The following is a 17496-nucleotide window of genomic DNA, read 5'->3' as shown; positions in this document are numbered from 1 at the left end:
CCGTTTCCGTTCAACATTTCAAGTTAGCGCTTGTCTCGTGGTGCACGCGGATGATTTCCGAAATGTATGTCCTATCCACTTCCATTGTATTTCCCTAATTTTCTCTTCAGATGGAAGTTGGTTTGTTCTCTCCCACAGTAATCTGTTGTTGATGGTATCCGGTCAAAGGACATTAAGTATCTTGCGTACACAGTTGTTTAGAAATATTTGTACATTTTTGATGATGGTTGTGGTAGTTCTTCAAGTTTCAGCTCCGTACAATAGAACGATCTTGATGTTTGTATTGAAGATTCTGACTTCAGTGTTGGTTGACAGTTGTCTCAAGTTCCACATTTTCTTCCGTTGTATGAATGCTGCCCTTGGATTGCCAATCTATGCCTTTACATCTACATCTGATCCTTCTTATTTATCAGTGGTGCTGCCCAGGTACGTAAACGTTCCTGCAACTTGCAGAGCTTTTCCATCAAGTGTGATTGGGTTGGTGCTTACTGTGGTGTATTTCAAGAACTTCCTTTTTTGTATGTGTACGTTGAAACCCACTGATGTAAAGGCTGCTGCTACACTGACTGTTATCACCTGCATTTGTTGCTGTGTATGGGATAGAAGAGCTATGTCATCTGTAAAGTTCAAATCGTTTAGCTCCATCCAAGCTGTAGATTGTATTCTATACTTTCCTTGAGATGTGGAGGTCTTTCAATCATCAGAAAAAAGAGAAAGGGCGATAATAAGCAACCTTGTCTGACACCGGTCTTCACTCGGATAGCATCTATGATTAGGCCCAAAGCGAAAACATATTCTTTACACAACTTCGAATCATAGGTCGATTGGAAAAGGTAATGCGAAGTTAAACTGAATAGGATGCTTTTCTTAGAAATCTTGAAAGTCTGTATTTCAGCATTTTTGTCGCAGTATTTCCTTAAAAACTGAAAGTTTTTGAAGAGTCTTATTTGGTGCTGTGGACACTTTTCACGTTGTTGTTTTGGCTTCAGATTCTCCTCAACGAATCCAGTTAGATACTCATTGTTGATCAGTATCTTCCGCAGTTGATCAAGTTCTTTGTCGATTGTATCGTCGGTACAAATACGTCCAACTCTCGTACAAAGAGGATGAATCAGGTTTCTCTTTTGCTTCAATGGGACCTAATTTCGGGAATTCATGTACTGACTATTCCATGTTAGTTTTCTATATACTTTTTACCTAAAGATCTAAAAAGTTTAATTCTAAATCCAACTCTGATTTCATGGTGAACTTAATTGATTGATAACAATTATTGGACGTGTCTAAGATGTCGTCGATATTGATATTCTTGTCACAAATAATGAAAATATTGTCTGAGTAGCTGTCGATTATTGGTCTAAGTATAGTGTTTTCGAGATTATGAATGGAACAGTCAGCTAGAAGTGGGCCGAGTGGTGACACCATCACTGTGCCATCAGTCTATCTGTAAAACTCAATGAACTCATTGAAGAAGTAGTTCCTTCGAACAGTGTATTGGAATAGCGACATAGAGTTTGTTGTTTTCAATATAATCACATAGTAAGCAGATTGTCTCTGTTAAAAGTACATTTGTAAAAAGAGAGGCGTTTTAAAAAAAAAATAATTAACACCTTTCTGTCTTACGATAAAACATTATTTTAGCAAACGAAATTAACTTTCAAAGAAGTTAACAATGACAGGTTAAAGGTCAACAATAACCAATCAACATCGAGATCTACAGAACAAGCTGTGAGCCATATATGAAGAAATTCAAACACTTCACTTCTATCCTGTAGTTTGTAATGATGATTTCATTCAGAATAACGATGAAAGATCCACAATCATATCATCTAGACCAGAGAAAAAGACTTAATCAAAGTCATCCACCTGAGCTATAAATCTTCTCCCCTATCCCAATATCAAATTGTTTTAAACCACATTTAATCACTGAGTTCTTCTTTTAATGGAAAGAATATAACCGTGGCCTTTTTATCAAGTGCACCTTATCTTCACATCTGTTTTGTTTAATGATGCGAGTGGCGACTGTATTTTTTCAAATGACACTACCTTTAGAAACATTACATATTCTGATGTGATGATTCTTCATCGCCTTCTATTTCAATTAGGTAGAGATTTTTTGAGAACTATTTATAGATTCTGTAATTAGAATCTAATCCAGTATGTAAATGTGTTAATTCTTTTTCTTCTGATTGATTTCTAGTGGTCTGGTACGCCGGATTATAATACAACTGTAAGTTTATTATTTATCTTGTGCATATCAGTCAGTCAGTAACAACATAGAACTTCGTACGTACGTACATCAGTTAGAGTTGCCATACCACATAAGCACAGAGATGCAGTTGTCGATTCAAATCCCGTAGTGCTAGATGTAGTAAAATCATAAGCTGTAATCAGAAAAATTAGGGTTTGAAGATGTTATTCAAAGAGTATAATCCAGTGAAACAAATTTGGAAAGAGAAAATAAAGAAAGGGACATGAAGAATTTAGAGGATTAGAATTTGGGAGAACACAAAGAGTGGATGAACCTGTGCCATTGCAAACGATTTTGAGTCATGTCATTCAGGGTCTCTAACCATTGGTTGCTATAATCTCGCGGTCCCCAACCAAATAGTCTACACCTGCCAATATGACTCAGTCTACTTGTCAGTGACTTCATGGACTTGTGCCATGTTTTGGTCTGGTGTTGTGCATATAGTTGAAGTATATGCAATAGTTGTCTTAAAAACATTGTTATCGACTAGGCTCTTTATTTGTCTTAATATATACATCCGAAATTTATTACCGAAGATTGATAGCATCACATAAACCCTTGTCATCAAATGACAGATATGTGGCTTCTTTTAATCTAAAACAGTATGGATTGGGGAAAAATGAAATACTGAACGTGGGGACCTATAATACCGATCTTAAAATATCAACCGTTTAAGTTTCATTCTGTCCTTGCTAGTTTTTTATTTATTAAATCATGCTACTTAATAATAGTGAGTAGTTTGGTGTTCATCAACTATACTTTTTATGCAGTTCGACATGTGAAATCATTCATTGTTGTGACACTTCTTATTCTTCCTATTTATTCTTTCATTTCGATGTAGTGGTTGGTTTTTAGTAAGTTCTCCTACAAACTGATTAGAAGTATGACGTTAAGTTATTCAAGAAATGAGAGGGGTGTCAGTGATCTAGAGGTTAAGCATCCACAGGCGAAACCGAAAGCCCTGAGTTCGAGTCCCTCGAGGGGGATCGTGGGTGCTCACTTCCAGGTTTTCAATGATGGTCTAACATCAATTAATTCATGATCTCAATCAAAAATATGAAATATTGCTTGAAATAAAAACTGTATTCAAAAGAGAAAAGATGGGGGGAAACAATAGTAGCTTAACTATTTCAATAATGACCCAGTTACAATACTTATAATTGCTGAGACTGAAGAGGAAACCGCTATGTTTAGGCGTATAAATAAGAACGATGAAGCGTATTTCAAACTGGTTCATTTCCTTAACTATGAGATGGTGGGTTATGTTTGATCACCAGCCTAAAAATCAGATATAACATTTCTCCTAGTAATGTTAGAGGTTTTCTTGTCTTAGAATTTAACCATTTGAAGTAATGTTCATTAAACTTGGTTTGAAATGAATCAAGAAAACTATTTTGATACGGAAGACGTTTCAACTTGAGGAATCATCATCGTGACTGTTAGTTTAACTACCGACAAAACATTCTTTTCCCATATAGTAGGTTGTACTTATTTACTCACTTACTTGCTTACTTACTCCTGTTACTCCCAATGGATCATAGGCCACCGACCGCTTTTATGGTTAGCGTTTTGTTAGTGAGTTAGTTTTCTACAGAACGGGGTTGCTAACCCCATGCTCCCAACGAAGGGGCTCCAGGTGGAGTTATATAGTAGGTGGTATCAGTATACAATTTCATAAATTCTTTCCTACCTCGTTCTCATCGATGGAGATAATCATGTAGATTACTTCAAGGATCTTTAGATTCAGAATACTTAGTTATGATAGGTATCATTTATACTGTAATGAACGAACATTCGAGCGGAGCCGACCAAATTGTATTGATGTTAAATTACAGAATATCTTGGTAAAATCTGAGAACCATACATTGGTTATTTCATTGGCGAATTTGCATCATTTGTTCTTTACATTCTGCAATTTCTTTCTATTTCCGTTTCTATTCTCTTCAACTTGATCTTCTTAGTCTTCTGCTGGCCAGGGTTTCCATTTACGATTTGTATTATATACTGCTTGTGTCGACAGACATAAGTAGTAGTCATGTATGAAAACTATAACGTTTGACATGTGGAACACAAAGGACAGAGATACAAAATATTGAGTAGTTGTGTATTTCGAGGAGTTCAGTACTTATTCTATTGATTTTATATTGTAGTTGGATCTATTCTATAATTCAACAAAACACTTCAATAATTTATTAAACTTCTTTGTTGTTGTTGTATGGATCTATATTTTAGTTAAGAAATGCAATGATCAATAGAGAGAAAACATCATTAGACATGGATACCAATATAGTGGTTGACAATTATGTACGTGAAACTGATTACATAATTTTACTAAATGATTTCACATATTTTTATTTCAATACTTAATCATTCAGTATAATGTAAAGGTGGATAATGGCTAACAGTGGAATGCAAGATGCGCGTCTCATTCTATTTCGGACTTTTCAGCTGGATGTACCTGCATCGCAGTGTTGATGTTGACTTCGGGTATCGAACCCAGTACCGTTCACTTCGAACGCCATCGCGTTATTTACTTAGCTACTGAGTCCTGATAGACAAATCTTGGATGCAGGTATATCCAGCTGACGAGTCCCAAATAGGACGAAACGTGCGTACTGGATTCCACTGCTATCCACTATCCATCTTTGTTTATAATGCTTGTGACTTCAGGCAATATCGAGGCAGTCCGTACAGGATGCACGCATGCCAACATGAGACTGATCAATTGCAGTCCTAAGTAACAATGAAAAGATACAAGTAAAACAACACTAAGTGAATTCAGTATAATGATTTAATAATTAATATAGGGTTGAATTTTTTTACCTAAATGGTAGATTATTGTACATTTTATCTAAAGGTGGTTATTTGAATCTCAACTACTGAACAGATTTCTTTACATTATATGCTTCTAGCCCACCACCATAATACAAACATAAACTCGTGAATTACATGGAGACTTTTATGCAAAGTTTAGTGTTACAGTTAAATGTAACTATCTGTCAGATGTGAATTCTGTAAGCTCAATTAATAAAGAATAAAACTATCGATAATAATACCTTTACTAGCTAAAATTCTGCCTTAAATAAGTGATATTACTGACTGCTTACATACTTACGCCTGTTACTCCTCGTGGAGGAGCATAGGCCACCCACCAACACTCGCCATCCAACCTTGTCCTGGGCTCTTCTTTCCAACTCTTTCCAGTTTTCATTCATCCTCCTCCTATCTGCTTCTATTTCCGACGTAATGTGTTCTTTGGCCTTCTGCTTTTCCGTTTCCTTACAAGATTCCAAGTTAGCAGTTACCTCTTGATGCAGTTTTATGCTTTCCGTAATTTATGTCCTATCCACTTACAACGTCTTTTCCTAACTTCCTCTTCATTTGGGAGCTGGTTTGTTCTCTCCCACAGTAGGCTGTTGTTGATGGTTCCCGACCAACGGACTTTGAGCATCTAACATAAACATCTATTTACAAATACTTGCACCTTCTTGATGATGTTTGTAGTTCTCCACGTTTCAGCTTCGTACAGTAGAACTGTCTTGACGTTCGTATTGAAGATTCTCACTGTGATATTGGTTGACAGCTGTTTTGAGTTCTATATGTTCTTCAACTGCAAGAATGCGGCTCTTGCTTTGCCAATCCTCGCCTTTACGTCTGCATCTGATCTTTCGTAAAATAATTTTCAATCACTGTATAAGTATCGTGGTAGTAGTGTCTGTGATTGCGAATTGGGTTCTATTTGAATTGTTTGAAAAAAACGTCATTTGTATGAAGATTGTTGATGATTTGATAAGTGGCAACTAACATGAGATTAGGCACATAGCTTTCTGTCAGCTATCTCCAACCATTTAAGATCCTCAGTCAACATTCAATCAAGAATTTACATCTTGACTTAAACTAGGTTTCATTCTTGAAGTTAACTGACAATGTTATTGAGTTCACAGAAGTAATTTAACTAATTAGTAGATAGTCCCCTGTTTAAGTTATTACTGAGCAAGATTTATGTAACAGGACTAGAGACAACTTCATTTTATGTGAAGGATATACTTATTCAATTACGGTTCGCAAGTAAAAGGGGCAATAGTTAATATGACTCCCAAATGCCCTGGTGCAGCCGAGGGTGAGGAGAGTCAGCTCACTCTCTCCATATGCTCTCATATAGCCACGTGCATACAACCACTGATAAGGAAGTCCTACTCACTGCTTTCTCGCAAAACGGGTGTTGTTTACGAAATCGAGAGCACGAAAAGCGAATGTTCGGCACTTTAACCGGGTTAGTGTACACGGAGAGTTCACCTAAGGGAGTTGGAAGACCCTGATTCCAAAGCAATGGTGCACATGGGCTTCAGTATCCTGAAGGAACAAACGGCGTATAAACCAATTGTTGGTGGCCGGCTACCATGGGACAGTATCTCTTAACGTTGCTCCACTGCCTTGTGGATTAGACCTTTAGGTCAAAAGCTCCCGGTGTAGTCCTCTAAGAAAATCACCTGCTTCGGTTTGGGCACCCAGGCAGTATCACATCCCACACACAAATCAATTGAGTTTTGTGGTGCATATATATTCGGTGCCCGTTTGTACCAATATTTATATGTTCAAATAATAATAAGTTAACATGAGACTCACCAGTTTAAGCAAAGAAAAATGGTATGGAAGGAATTATTTGAATGGGTTACGTTAACGATTACCCTAGAGCTCAGTATCAATAATACTGACTACCACTGGAACTTAGAGAATCTGCTGCATTTTATTTTGGATTTGTCAGTACCTCGGTTCCGATACTTACATTGAGATTAAAATTCATTACTTATCGCTCCAAATTGAGGTGTATTAACTACTACGTTATTGAGTTGCGATAATCACCAAGGCTCTTAAGGAATATGAAATTCTACATTATCTGTTTTCATGATTTCATCGTTGATATGTAAGAGAGATACAGAGGATATGGATGCTCATATGCCAGCGGTGACTGATCAAATAAAAATTTTGAATATCAAAATCCGAAAATTACAAATCCGATAGGTCTTGGGTTCGAATCTCGCGTAGCGGGATCGTGGATACGCATTGCCACTAAGGAGTCCCACAATAGAACGAAACGGCCATCCAGTGCTTCCAGGTTTTTCATGGTGGTCTAGCTTCAATTGACTCATAATCTGAACTATTGAAATTACCATAATGTCCACAAAAACCCCTTCTGGTATTAAATTAACTAGGCTGCAGTCACAGTTCATCAATAAGTCAAATAATAATTATTATTCCTAACAAATGGGTATTATATGTGTTATTGAGATTTGTTAAGGGGTTAGATCTAGATTATTTTAAGACTGCATATTTGCTGGTCTACCAGGATGCTGGGTACCTGTGTGTTTGCACCATAGGATTGAGCTGTACTATTCAGATTGTAGTATTAAAGTCTATATGGTGTCTGGTTCTCCTGTGAAACGGGATTGAGCTGTACTTTTCGGGTTATCGCGTGAAAGTCTGGATGATGTCTGGTACTCCTGAAAACCATTGTAAAATTACCCTGGCCCACAAGGTTATATTATACAACAGTGAATATAACTACACATTTGCACAACGTTGAAATCCTTCAAAACGTTAATCATACCATTAGTTTCATCTTGAGCAACAGACTTTAAAATCTTCATTAATGAAATGTTAGTAGTGACTGTGGAAGGAAAATCGTAAAAAAACAATTGATGATAAGGTACGATATGAAAATCAAGGTACATGATATTCATTAGGTTGATATTTATTAATGAATTCATAAAGAGTTATAGTTAAATAATATAATATACCCTTATGAGTCAATTGAAGCTAGACCACCATGAAAAACCTGGAAGCACTGGATGGCCGTTTCGTTCTATTGTGGGATTCCTTAGTGGCAATGCGTATCCACGATCCCGCCTCGTGAGATTCGAACCCAATGTAAATGTAAATCATTTAACACAGTGATAAATAAAGTTAACTTTAGAAAAGCCTAACAATAGGGAAATTTTAGTTCATAGAGTCCCTCCGGGAGCTACTACCGTTCCCAAGCCCGGATAAAGGAGGAGGGGTGGGCATGGAGTTAACGACCCCATCCCGTAAAAAACTAACTCGCTAAAAAAAACGCTAACCCGAAAAAATGATTCAAACCTTTATATATATATATATATATATATATATATATATATATATATATATATATATATATATCATACCAATGCTTTCTTCATAATCTTTAGCATACCATGTTTGAAGCCAATAAGAAATACTTCATAGCGCCAATAGATCAAAGTCCATTCACTTTGGGTTTGGCAATTCATTGGGATTCAACTACTCAAAAAGGTTATCCTATTCCACAATATCGATTTAATCCAAAAGAACTATTTAATAATTTACATGGTGAGTATATTGACTAGATACAAAAGTGTATTTTTTTATAGAAAAAACGGCGAGACTATAATTTATGAACGAACCAATCAGGTATAAGATAACAGGTCTTGGGTTTTGACGCGAAATTCACTCATTCATTTAGCTAAATAGAGTTTTGGTATTATAGCTGATGCCGGTTGTTGATGGAAACCCTAAATCTAATTCTTAACCTTAATCATCAACCGTAAATCATTATTCTAATTCCTCACACACTAGTTTATAACCTTCATTTGGTACTGGTTATCAGGTGGACACTCTCAAGGTCAATTTAGCGTCTCTCAAGGGTCGTCCATAAATTATAGTCTCACCAACAAAAACAAAATGTTCCTCAGTATTTATGATTTTTCTTATTTGATGATTAACTAAATGGTTTCTAACTAGCGTAAATAAAATAATCATTACGTGATCAACATATTGACAATGTCATACCCATTGAATATATCACCAACTAAAACAAACTAGATCATTCGTTCTATTCAGTTATTTGATATTTAAGATTTATCATTGGCCGCTGATGAACAGCGACTTATACTCCTCTTCCATGAGGAGGGTAACAGGCGTAAGTAAGTAAGTTACATCAAGTAATTTGTATTAGATAATTTATCTGGGAAAATGAAACTGTTATTATGACTATCGTGTTACAAACAAGTCACTAGAATTCCGCTTCATTTGTACATCAATGAAAATATACCTTCCAGTACAGAATGGGTTGGTGAATGCTGGTCGACCGCTTTTGCTCCATTGGGAGTAACAGGTGTAAGTAAGTAAGTAAGTAAGTAAGTAAGTAAGTAAGTAAGTAAGTAAGTAAGTGTAAGTAAGGTGAAGTGCAAGTGAAGTGAAGTGAGTGAAGCAAGGTGAAGTGCAAGTAGCGGCAAGTGAAGTGCAAGTGGTGGTAGCAAGTGCAGAGTGAGTGCGTGGGAGTGAGTGGAGTGAGTGGTGAGTGGAGTGGTGCGCGCGCGTGAGTGATGAGTGGTGAGTGAGCGTGGTGGTTGTAGTGAGTGAGTGTAGTGGGCGCGAGCGCGTGAGTGAGTAGTGAGTAGGTGGCAGTAAGTAAGTAAGTGAAGTAAGTAATAAGTAAGTAAGTAACAATAAACTAAGATTCATCATTGAAATATCGTCCTGTTTAACAGACTATATTTCATTGTCAGTGTAATTTGACCTTGTTGTGTACATTAGAGTTTTAATCTAGTCGCGTAATTATAAATTCGATTCTAGTTATGCTTATCTAGTTCTTGTTCGACTATTATGACTAAATTAGGATACTTCATTTATATTGTCAATAAGTTTTATCTTAAGATTGAAACATCCAAAGTTGGAAATATAAATTTAAGGAATTAAAAGATATTTCTCATTGGCATAAACGACTGATCGATTTCAGTCCTAAACAACAATGGGACGATTCAAGTGAACAATACCAAGGGAATTTAAACTTCACTCGATTGTACAAGTAAATGGCTATCCGGACTCAGTAGCTAAGTGGACAGCGCGATGACATTTAAAGTGAACAGCACTAGGTTCGAGTCCTAGGGCGAGCATCAACTCTGAGATGCAGGTACATCCAGATGACGAGTCCGAAATAAGATGAGACACGCGCCCTGCATTCTAGTGTTGGCCACTGTCAATCTTTGCTTATAATACTTGTGACTTTAGGCAATATCGAGGAAGTCCGCACAGGATGAACATATGCCAACAAGAGATTGATCAATTGTTACCACAAGTACGCTGTAGAGGTTTTTGTATCATCGTCTGAGGTTGAAGCGAATTATCTCTTGTCTGTATATTTACTCATCGATATTTACCTGTTTAAGGAAGAGGTTTGGTGAAATTTAGAGTCATCTGGACATGTTTATGGGTAACTCACGGATGTTTGAAATGAGTAACTCGTCCACTAAAGATGAAGTGTTGCTTTAGGATCGCTGTTTGTCGATGGTTTATCTGACCATAAGGAGTAATGTACTTGGTCACATTGACCATCTTATCAATGTCAGGAGTCTTATCGCGTGTGGTTGGTCGCTAACTAACTATATCCCTGCACATAAGCAAAAGCTTTCATGAATTTTGTCAGCTTGCAGCCATCATTAAGGTGTAGATGATAAGGTGAGTGCTTAATCTGTTGATAAGGTTGTTTAATTGCATAGATTGGGGGTACTTGAGATACATGTTATGTATGCATTAAGTACCTTTACGTGCTAGCTAGCATAGAAATAAATATAGAATCGTTCCCTGAAATTATTGACTCTCTGATTAAACCATACTGGAAGGCGTAAATATCTTTGATGAGGTTAACAAGCTGATCATTGTTATCCTCCCTGACAACCATTTCGTTCAGACTGCTCCCAATGGCTTTAGTTAGATGAGTCATGAAGTTTTACTGGGATATTTCAGTGAACCCTCAATGTGTTAACAAGGTCTATAAGGGATTACTGAAACTAGCCAGACGACCAAATGTAGTATGTTGTACATCAAGATAATCGTGTGATCACAATCTATATCCCTGAATGACTAGATTTCAGAAGCGATATTACAGAATAACGAAGATGGTTAAAATTTGCAACGTTTTCTACTTAACGACCCTGCTTCCTATTAACTGAACTACAGAACTTAACTACTAATCAGATTCATAATTTACCTTAACTCTACTTAGTTTACTTATTTCTAATAGCTAACTATTGGTTGTTTAGTAAATGATTTCAGTTGTTTTGCTCCAAAATATGGTGATCAACAAGTTAATTGTGATTCGTATAACAATAACAGTCAGATTGGTGCAACAATAATTCCATAGTAAGTCTTGTTTTCTTCCATTCATATGATGGTATCCTGATGTGAATGATTCTTTTTTAAAGCTTTTAAGACTATACAATTCATGATCATTAAAGTTTTAGAGTGACTACATGATGTAACGTTATATGATCATGAGTAGCTAGAAAATATCTAATATGAAGTGGATTTTGGAGCTTCTTATAACATGAGCGGTCGTAAAAAAATTGATTATGCTTTCAACATTCTGTTCTATGTCATTTAGCCCATTCATTTCCACTGAGTTATTTTGGTTGTGACTGATTCTATTCTGTGTAGAATTGATTTGCCCAAATCAATAATTCTGTAGGCTAATGAACATTAATATGTTAAAGATGTTGAGTCATTCAAAATTGTAGCCACTTAGTAAATTCACCTTACATTGGTCTCCATTTAATAATCAATGTGTATTGCCTTATACTGATAATTACCATGTGCTCACTAGTGACTAGCTTCGTGAGGGGATTTTCGGAGTTCTAGTGAGAAGCCGTGAACAGTGGAGCTAATCCGTGTCGGGTAGAGACAGATATCTACATCAGTACAGCGGAAGATGGTCGCGCAAGTGCGTGAACTGGTTGAAGTTAGACATTAAACACCGTTGGATGCTGGCCATCTCAGTGGTCTAGTATGTTAGGCGTTCGCGCGTGACACTGAGGGCCCCGCGTTCGAATCCCACGAGCGGGATCGTGGGTGTGCACTGCTGGTGAGTCTCACAATAGTAGGAAACGGCCGTCCAGTGCTTCCAGGTTTTCAATGGTGGCCTAACGTCAACCGGTTCATAATCTCAATTAAAAGTTAATTTTGTAGATCTCTAAATCTTCTTGTTGTTAATTACCACCTGATAATTGGAGTCAATGCCTAATTCAATCATTTGAAAACAAACTGTTAGTTATTGGTTTGTATCCTTATGAAAATCCACCTCATTAATTACATATATTTATTAATGTACACCCTTTTGATGTTAATTGTTTTAAGCTCATCTTTATTGAAGTAAACTATCGTTTACTGATGGGATGATACTAAAACAGACAGCAGGAATCATCTTAAGGAACAATTTTATGAATCTATTAAATGTATTTAAATATTTGTATTAGCGGGACACAGATTAGATTATAGCATGTTCCGTGCATGATTGCGTTCGGTGTTAGCCGGTACTTGGAGAAGATTCTAGAATCTTTCTTTCCTATTCAACCATATTGTGATTTGGGGATTTATCAAGTGAATTGGTGTCCAAGGATACTAAGCAATAGGAATAGATTGGCTGTAATAAGAGAGAATTAGAACAGTTTGAAAACTCTAGAAGTGCTCAGAAGTATTTCAAATAACCCTTATCTAATTATATTTCTCTGAAATTCCCAGAAATATCCGAAAGTCAGATACATATGTTCTTTTCAAACTTGATTGACTGATTACTCAAATCATAACTGAATATAAGTACCTTTTTCTCCCCTCCCTCCCCCCAAAGAAAACTTAAACAATTACCAAGTCAGCGGCAACTATATAAATATCCTTTGACTTCTATAAATAAATCTAGAATATTCACTTTCTAGTTTTGGCGAGACTATAATTTGTGGACGAACTAATTAGATACGAGGTAACAGGCTTTGGATTTCGACGCGGAATTCGTTCACCCTAACTATCAACTGTAAATCATAATTTATGGACGACCTTTGAACGAATCTTTAGTGACCGTGAAAAACATTAGTCAATCAGCAAACAGTCAGTAAAGAGTAAAAATATTATTATACAAAACAAAAGAATTAAAGTGTATACACTTCGTTTACATGGTTCAGAAACTTGTCAAGATTAGAAAGAGTTTCAAAGGTCCTAAAATCGTAATGCATGCGGTAGAGGAAATCATCCATTTGGTTACATAATAGTCAGCCTCTGGAGCCATGATCAGGCCGCAAAATCGCTTTCAGCCTTGACCGCATAGCACTCTGGTTGTTGAGTGCACAAAATGCTACTTGTGGATAACGACACGATGCACATAACCAAGTCTATGTAGTCATCTGTAGGCTATCCAATCATCCGTATATATTGTAGTACCCGGCTGCAGCCAGTGTTACTGGTGCTTTTATTATGCAGTTCGCGATAATTGTCGTAATTTACCTTAGTTAGGAATTATGTAATGGGTTTTCACCAAGAACTGGCATCAGCTATAATGCCAGAAATCTATTTAGCCAAAAGGATGAAAGGCTTTCGCGCTAAAATCCGAGATCTGTTATCTTGTACCTGATTGGTTCATCCACAAATTGTAGTCTCGTCGTTTTATTTGTTATAGCCGCTCAATTATCACGTTTTGCATAAAGTCCGCTGCGAACCGATAGTACGTTGGCATCAGGCACTGAAATTCTCGCCTTGACCTTGAAATCCATCAAACGCCTGTGATTGGCTCGTCTATAAATTACAGTCTCGCCCATAATTCTAATTCTTCACACTGCTTTATAACTGTCGTTTAGTCTTAGTTAACAGGTGGACATTCTGAAGGTCACTTTAGCATCGCTCAAAGGTTGTCCATAAATTATAGTCTCGCCCTAGTTTTTCTTTGGATTTCATATATCGAAAACTACAGTAGTCAGGAAACCTTCGAGGAAGTTATTCTTTATAAATTCTAGTTTACCGAACTTATCAAAGTTTTATAATTTTCATTCTATTGATATACGATTTACTTTTTAGTGAATTTTGTCAATTCAACAAAGATTTGGCATCACTTTATTTAAATGATCGTCTATGTGCACTTAGACAGGTACTACTGAACTTATCAATGATCAGTAAATTAAAATGTAAGACAAATATGTTTTTAATATCAGAAGTTTTGTGGATATTATAGTAACTTTAATAGTTGAGATCATGAGCCGATTGAAGCTAGACCACCATGAAAAACCTGAAGGCATTGGACGGCCGTTTCGTTCCATTATGGGACTCCTCAGTGGCAGTGTATATCTAAGATCCTGCTTCGCGGGATTCAAACACAGGACCTGTCAGTTCGCGCGCGAACACTTAACTTAATCCTACGGTGTTAATGTCCAACTTCAACCAATCCACGAAATTCCGCCGCCGTCGATTATAATCTTCAGTTAGTTACTATCTCAGAACTGACCCGGTTGAACTCCACCGTCCAGTGCTTCCAGGTTTTCCATGTTGGTATAGCTTCAATTAACTCATGATCTCAACTACTAAAACATGTTTTTATTCAATTTAATGAAATATACCAACACATATTCACTTTCAGCTACTTCTTAATGTAGGAAGCAATATTTGAAGATCTTGTTAGGTTGAAGTGTAGTGAACGAGAACACAGGTGGGGGCAACCAAACGTATTCGAATCTCTTAATAAAACCTGAGAACCATACAATAAATTCTTCATCTGCAAAATATCAATCAGTTGTCTCAGACTTTATTGTTCCTTCGTTTCCACGCCAATCATTCTCTGTTCTCGTTCTTTTTTCTTTGATCTTCTTAACCTCCTGTCGATAGATATTTCACAAGAGACTGATCAATTACAGTCCTAAGTAACCATGAGAAGATACAAGTAAACAACATCAAGTGAATTGACTACTTTATTTACGTTACAAAAACTTTAAACAAATTTATTACTTCCGTCCAAAAATGTTTAGCAAATCATTCTTTGGTTAAAAAATCAATCGGTTTCATTTTTAGAGGATAATACATTCAACTGTCAATTAACAAGACGCAGATTTGAATTCCACTGTCATCAATTTCAGTTTGAGCAGCCGGATTGTATAAATACCGTTTCTACAATGCTTAACCTAAAGCTGAATACATAAAACTTTGGAAAATTCAAGTAGATTTTAATGTTTAGGATTCTTATCAATATACAACAGCTTCAAGTTTTATAGTTCTTATTTTACTATATTTTATAGGTGATGAAGAATATCTTGGTCGAATATATCTAGATGCAAAAGAAACTCGTGATCTACCAGCCTATTGGTACAAACAATCTAAAAGCTCTTCAGTTACTAAGTAAGTTTGATTAAAAGTTCATCTACAACTTCAGTCAGTCAGCCAGTAGCAACGTAGAACTTCGTACGTACGTACATCAGTTCGAGTTGCCATACCACATTAGCACAGAGGTACAGTTATCGATTCATATCCCGTAGTGGTAGAGGTAGTAAGAGTATAAGCATTAATCGGGAAGATTAGGGTTTGGAGATGTTATTTAAAGAGTGTAATACAGTGAAATAAATTTGGGAAGAGAAAAAAGAGACAAGGAAGAATCAGGAGTTTAGAATTTGGGAGAACAAAAAGAGTGTATGTACCTACGCCATTGCAAACGATTTTGAGCCATGTAATTCAGGGTCTCTAACCATTGGTTGCTATCATCTCGCGATCCCCAACCAGGTAGTCTACACCTACCAACATGACTCAGTCCACTTGTCATCTACAACTTATATATTGAACATTTTTGTTAGGGATGTTAGATCCTCAGAACTCATTCGGTAAATAACTTATTTTTGTAATTCTATTTTAACTATTTGAGTTTCTTGTTTTTGCGCCAAGAGCGCTTAATTTTACCTTCATGTTGTATTTCCGACTTGGGAGAATCGTAAACACTATTGGTTCGTTATATCTTTTAGTATGCTATTTTGTGATGCTTCCCAAGGACATTTTTATGCTGTGTATATACGCTTGAGTTGTGCTTGTCGTTGTTATTGTTGTTGTTCATGCTTCTGGCTGCTTGTAGAATATATTTCCCTCTTCCGAACTTGGATTTTTCTCTCTAGTTAGAGGTGTTGGAAAGTGTCGGAATATCTAGCTTATCTGTCATTATGTCACACAATCTTTGTTCTGTTCTCAGACTAGGTGAACCCATAATCTCTTCACACATAGCAATCTTAAAATTTACAAAAATTATATCTCAAATGTACTAGAATGAAATTTAACGACAGACTGATATGAAGTACACCATATCGATTATGGATTTATTTATAAACGACAAAATCTACAATGATGACTGACTAATCAAAAAGTTAACAATTTGGATCATATAAATAAATATCATTCAACAACCAACCATTTGATATGGACAAACTAATTGACTAAAGGACAAACGATCAAGTTTCATATTTTTGTCGTTCAGCTTGTAGTGAACGAGACCACACAAGTGGAGATAATCGAATGTATTTGAATACACAAGTTATAGAACATCTTAGTAAAATCTAAGAATCATACAGTAAATACTTCGTTTGTAAAATGTCCACCAATCGTATCAGACTTCATTTTTCTTTCGATTCCATAGCATACATTCTTTCTTCTCGTTCTCTTTTTTTAGTCTTCTTAACCTTCTATGGTTAGGCATTTCACGTTCGATTTATGGTACATACTACTTATATCTGTCGACATCAGTAGCACACACCCCATTCATCCCCATTTTAAAGTAATCGTTCGTGCGGTGGTTCTGCTCTCTGTGCTACTTTCTTTTTTCTGCAGTTTGTACCACGCTCTCTGTCAAAATGCCGAATATGAGGCGCGTTGACCATCATACCTACGTCAACCTGCCAGGCCATCAAAATCCGGCGTACACCGGGCACCCGGGAAGTTCAACATCTGCGCTTCAGTGACGTTATGATGTTATGTCTATAATATCCATGATTTTCTGTAAATTTTAATTCTTACCCAACAAACACCAGATTTTTTCTGTCTTCTGACTTTGCGACTGTCGGGTTCTATACGTTCGAGTGCCGTAGATGTATATCGTATTCCGAGTTAATCAAATAGCGAACATAACACTTACTTTAATGATTTTAATAATATTTGAGCAAACATTGAGAACTGGTCGAATGGTCAAGGTTAAAGTCACTTGTCTGTCAGCCAGTAAGTCAGCTACAACGTAGGACCAAGCACATATATGCATCGGTCCAAGTTGCCACACCTCACTCATTAGCACAACAAGATGAACACCAAATTCAATGGTAGCAATGTATAAAAGAAAGATTGTGTATAAGGATATAATACAGGAAGAAAGAATTAGAAATGAAGGTATGAAGTAATTTTAATCTCACTGATTAAGG

The 17496-nt window shown here is 36.4% G+C and overlaps 1 protein-coding gene across 1 annotated transcript in view; it reads left to right on the top strand.

Annotated features, from left to right (window-relative positions):
- The window catches only part of CACNA2D4_2 (Voltage-dependent calcium channel subunit alpha-2/delta-4), a gene marked incomplete at both ends in the record, with an annotated part of 66849 nt that overhangs the window by 28427 nt on the left and 20926 nt on the right, over positions 1-17496 (top strand). Inside the window, 2 exons of the mRNA XM_051219242.1 lie at positions 8476-8635; positions 15349-15448. Of these exons, the coding sequence (XP_051068458.1) occupies positions 8476-8635; positions 15349-15448 (260 nt within the window). The remainder of the gene's footprint in view (positions 1-8475; positions 8636-15348; positions 15449-17496) is intronic.

This window comes from Schistosoma haematobium, chromosome 2, assembly GCF_000699445.3.
Source record: "Schistosoma haematobium chromosome 2, whole genome shotgun sequence".
NCBI classification, from domain to species: Eukaryota; Metazoa; Platyhelminthes; class Trematoda; order Strigeidida; family Schistosomatidae; genus Schistosoma; species Schistosoma haematobium.
Note: the sequence above shows the minus strand (reverse complement) of the source record. Positions and strands in the feature narration are given on the sequence as shown.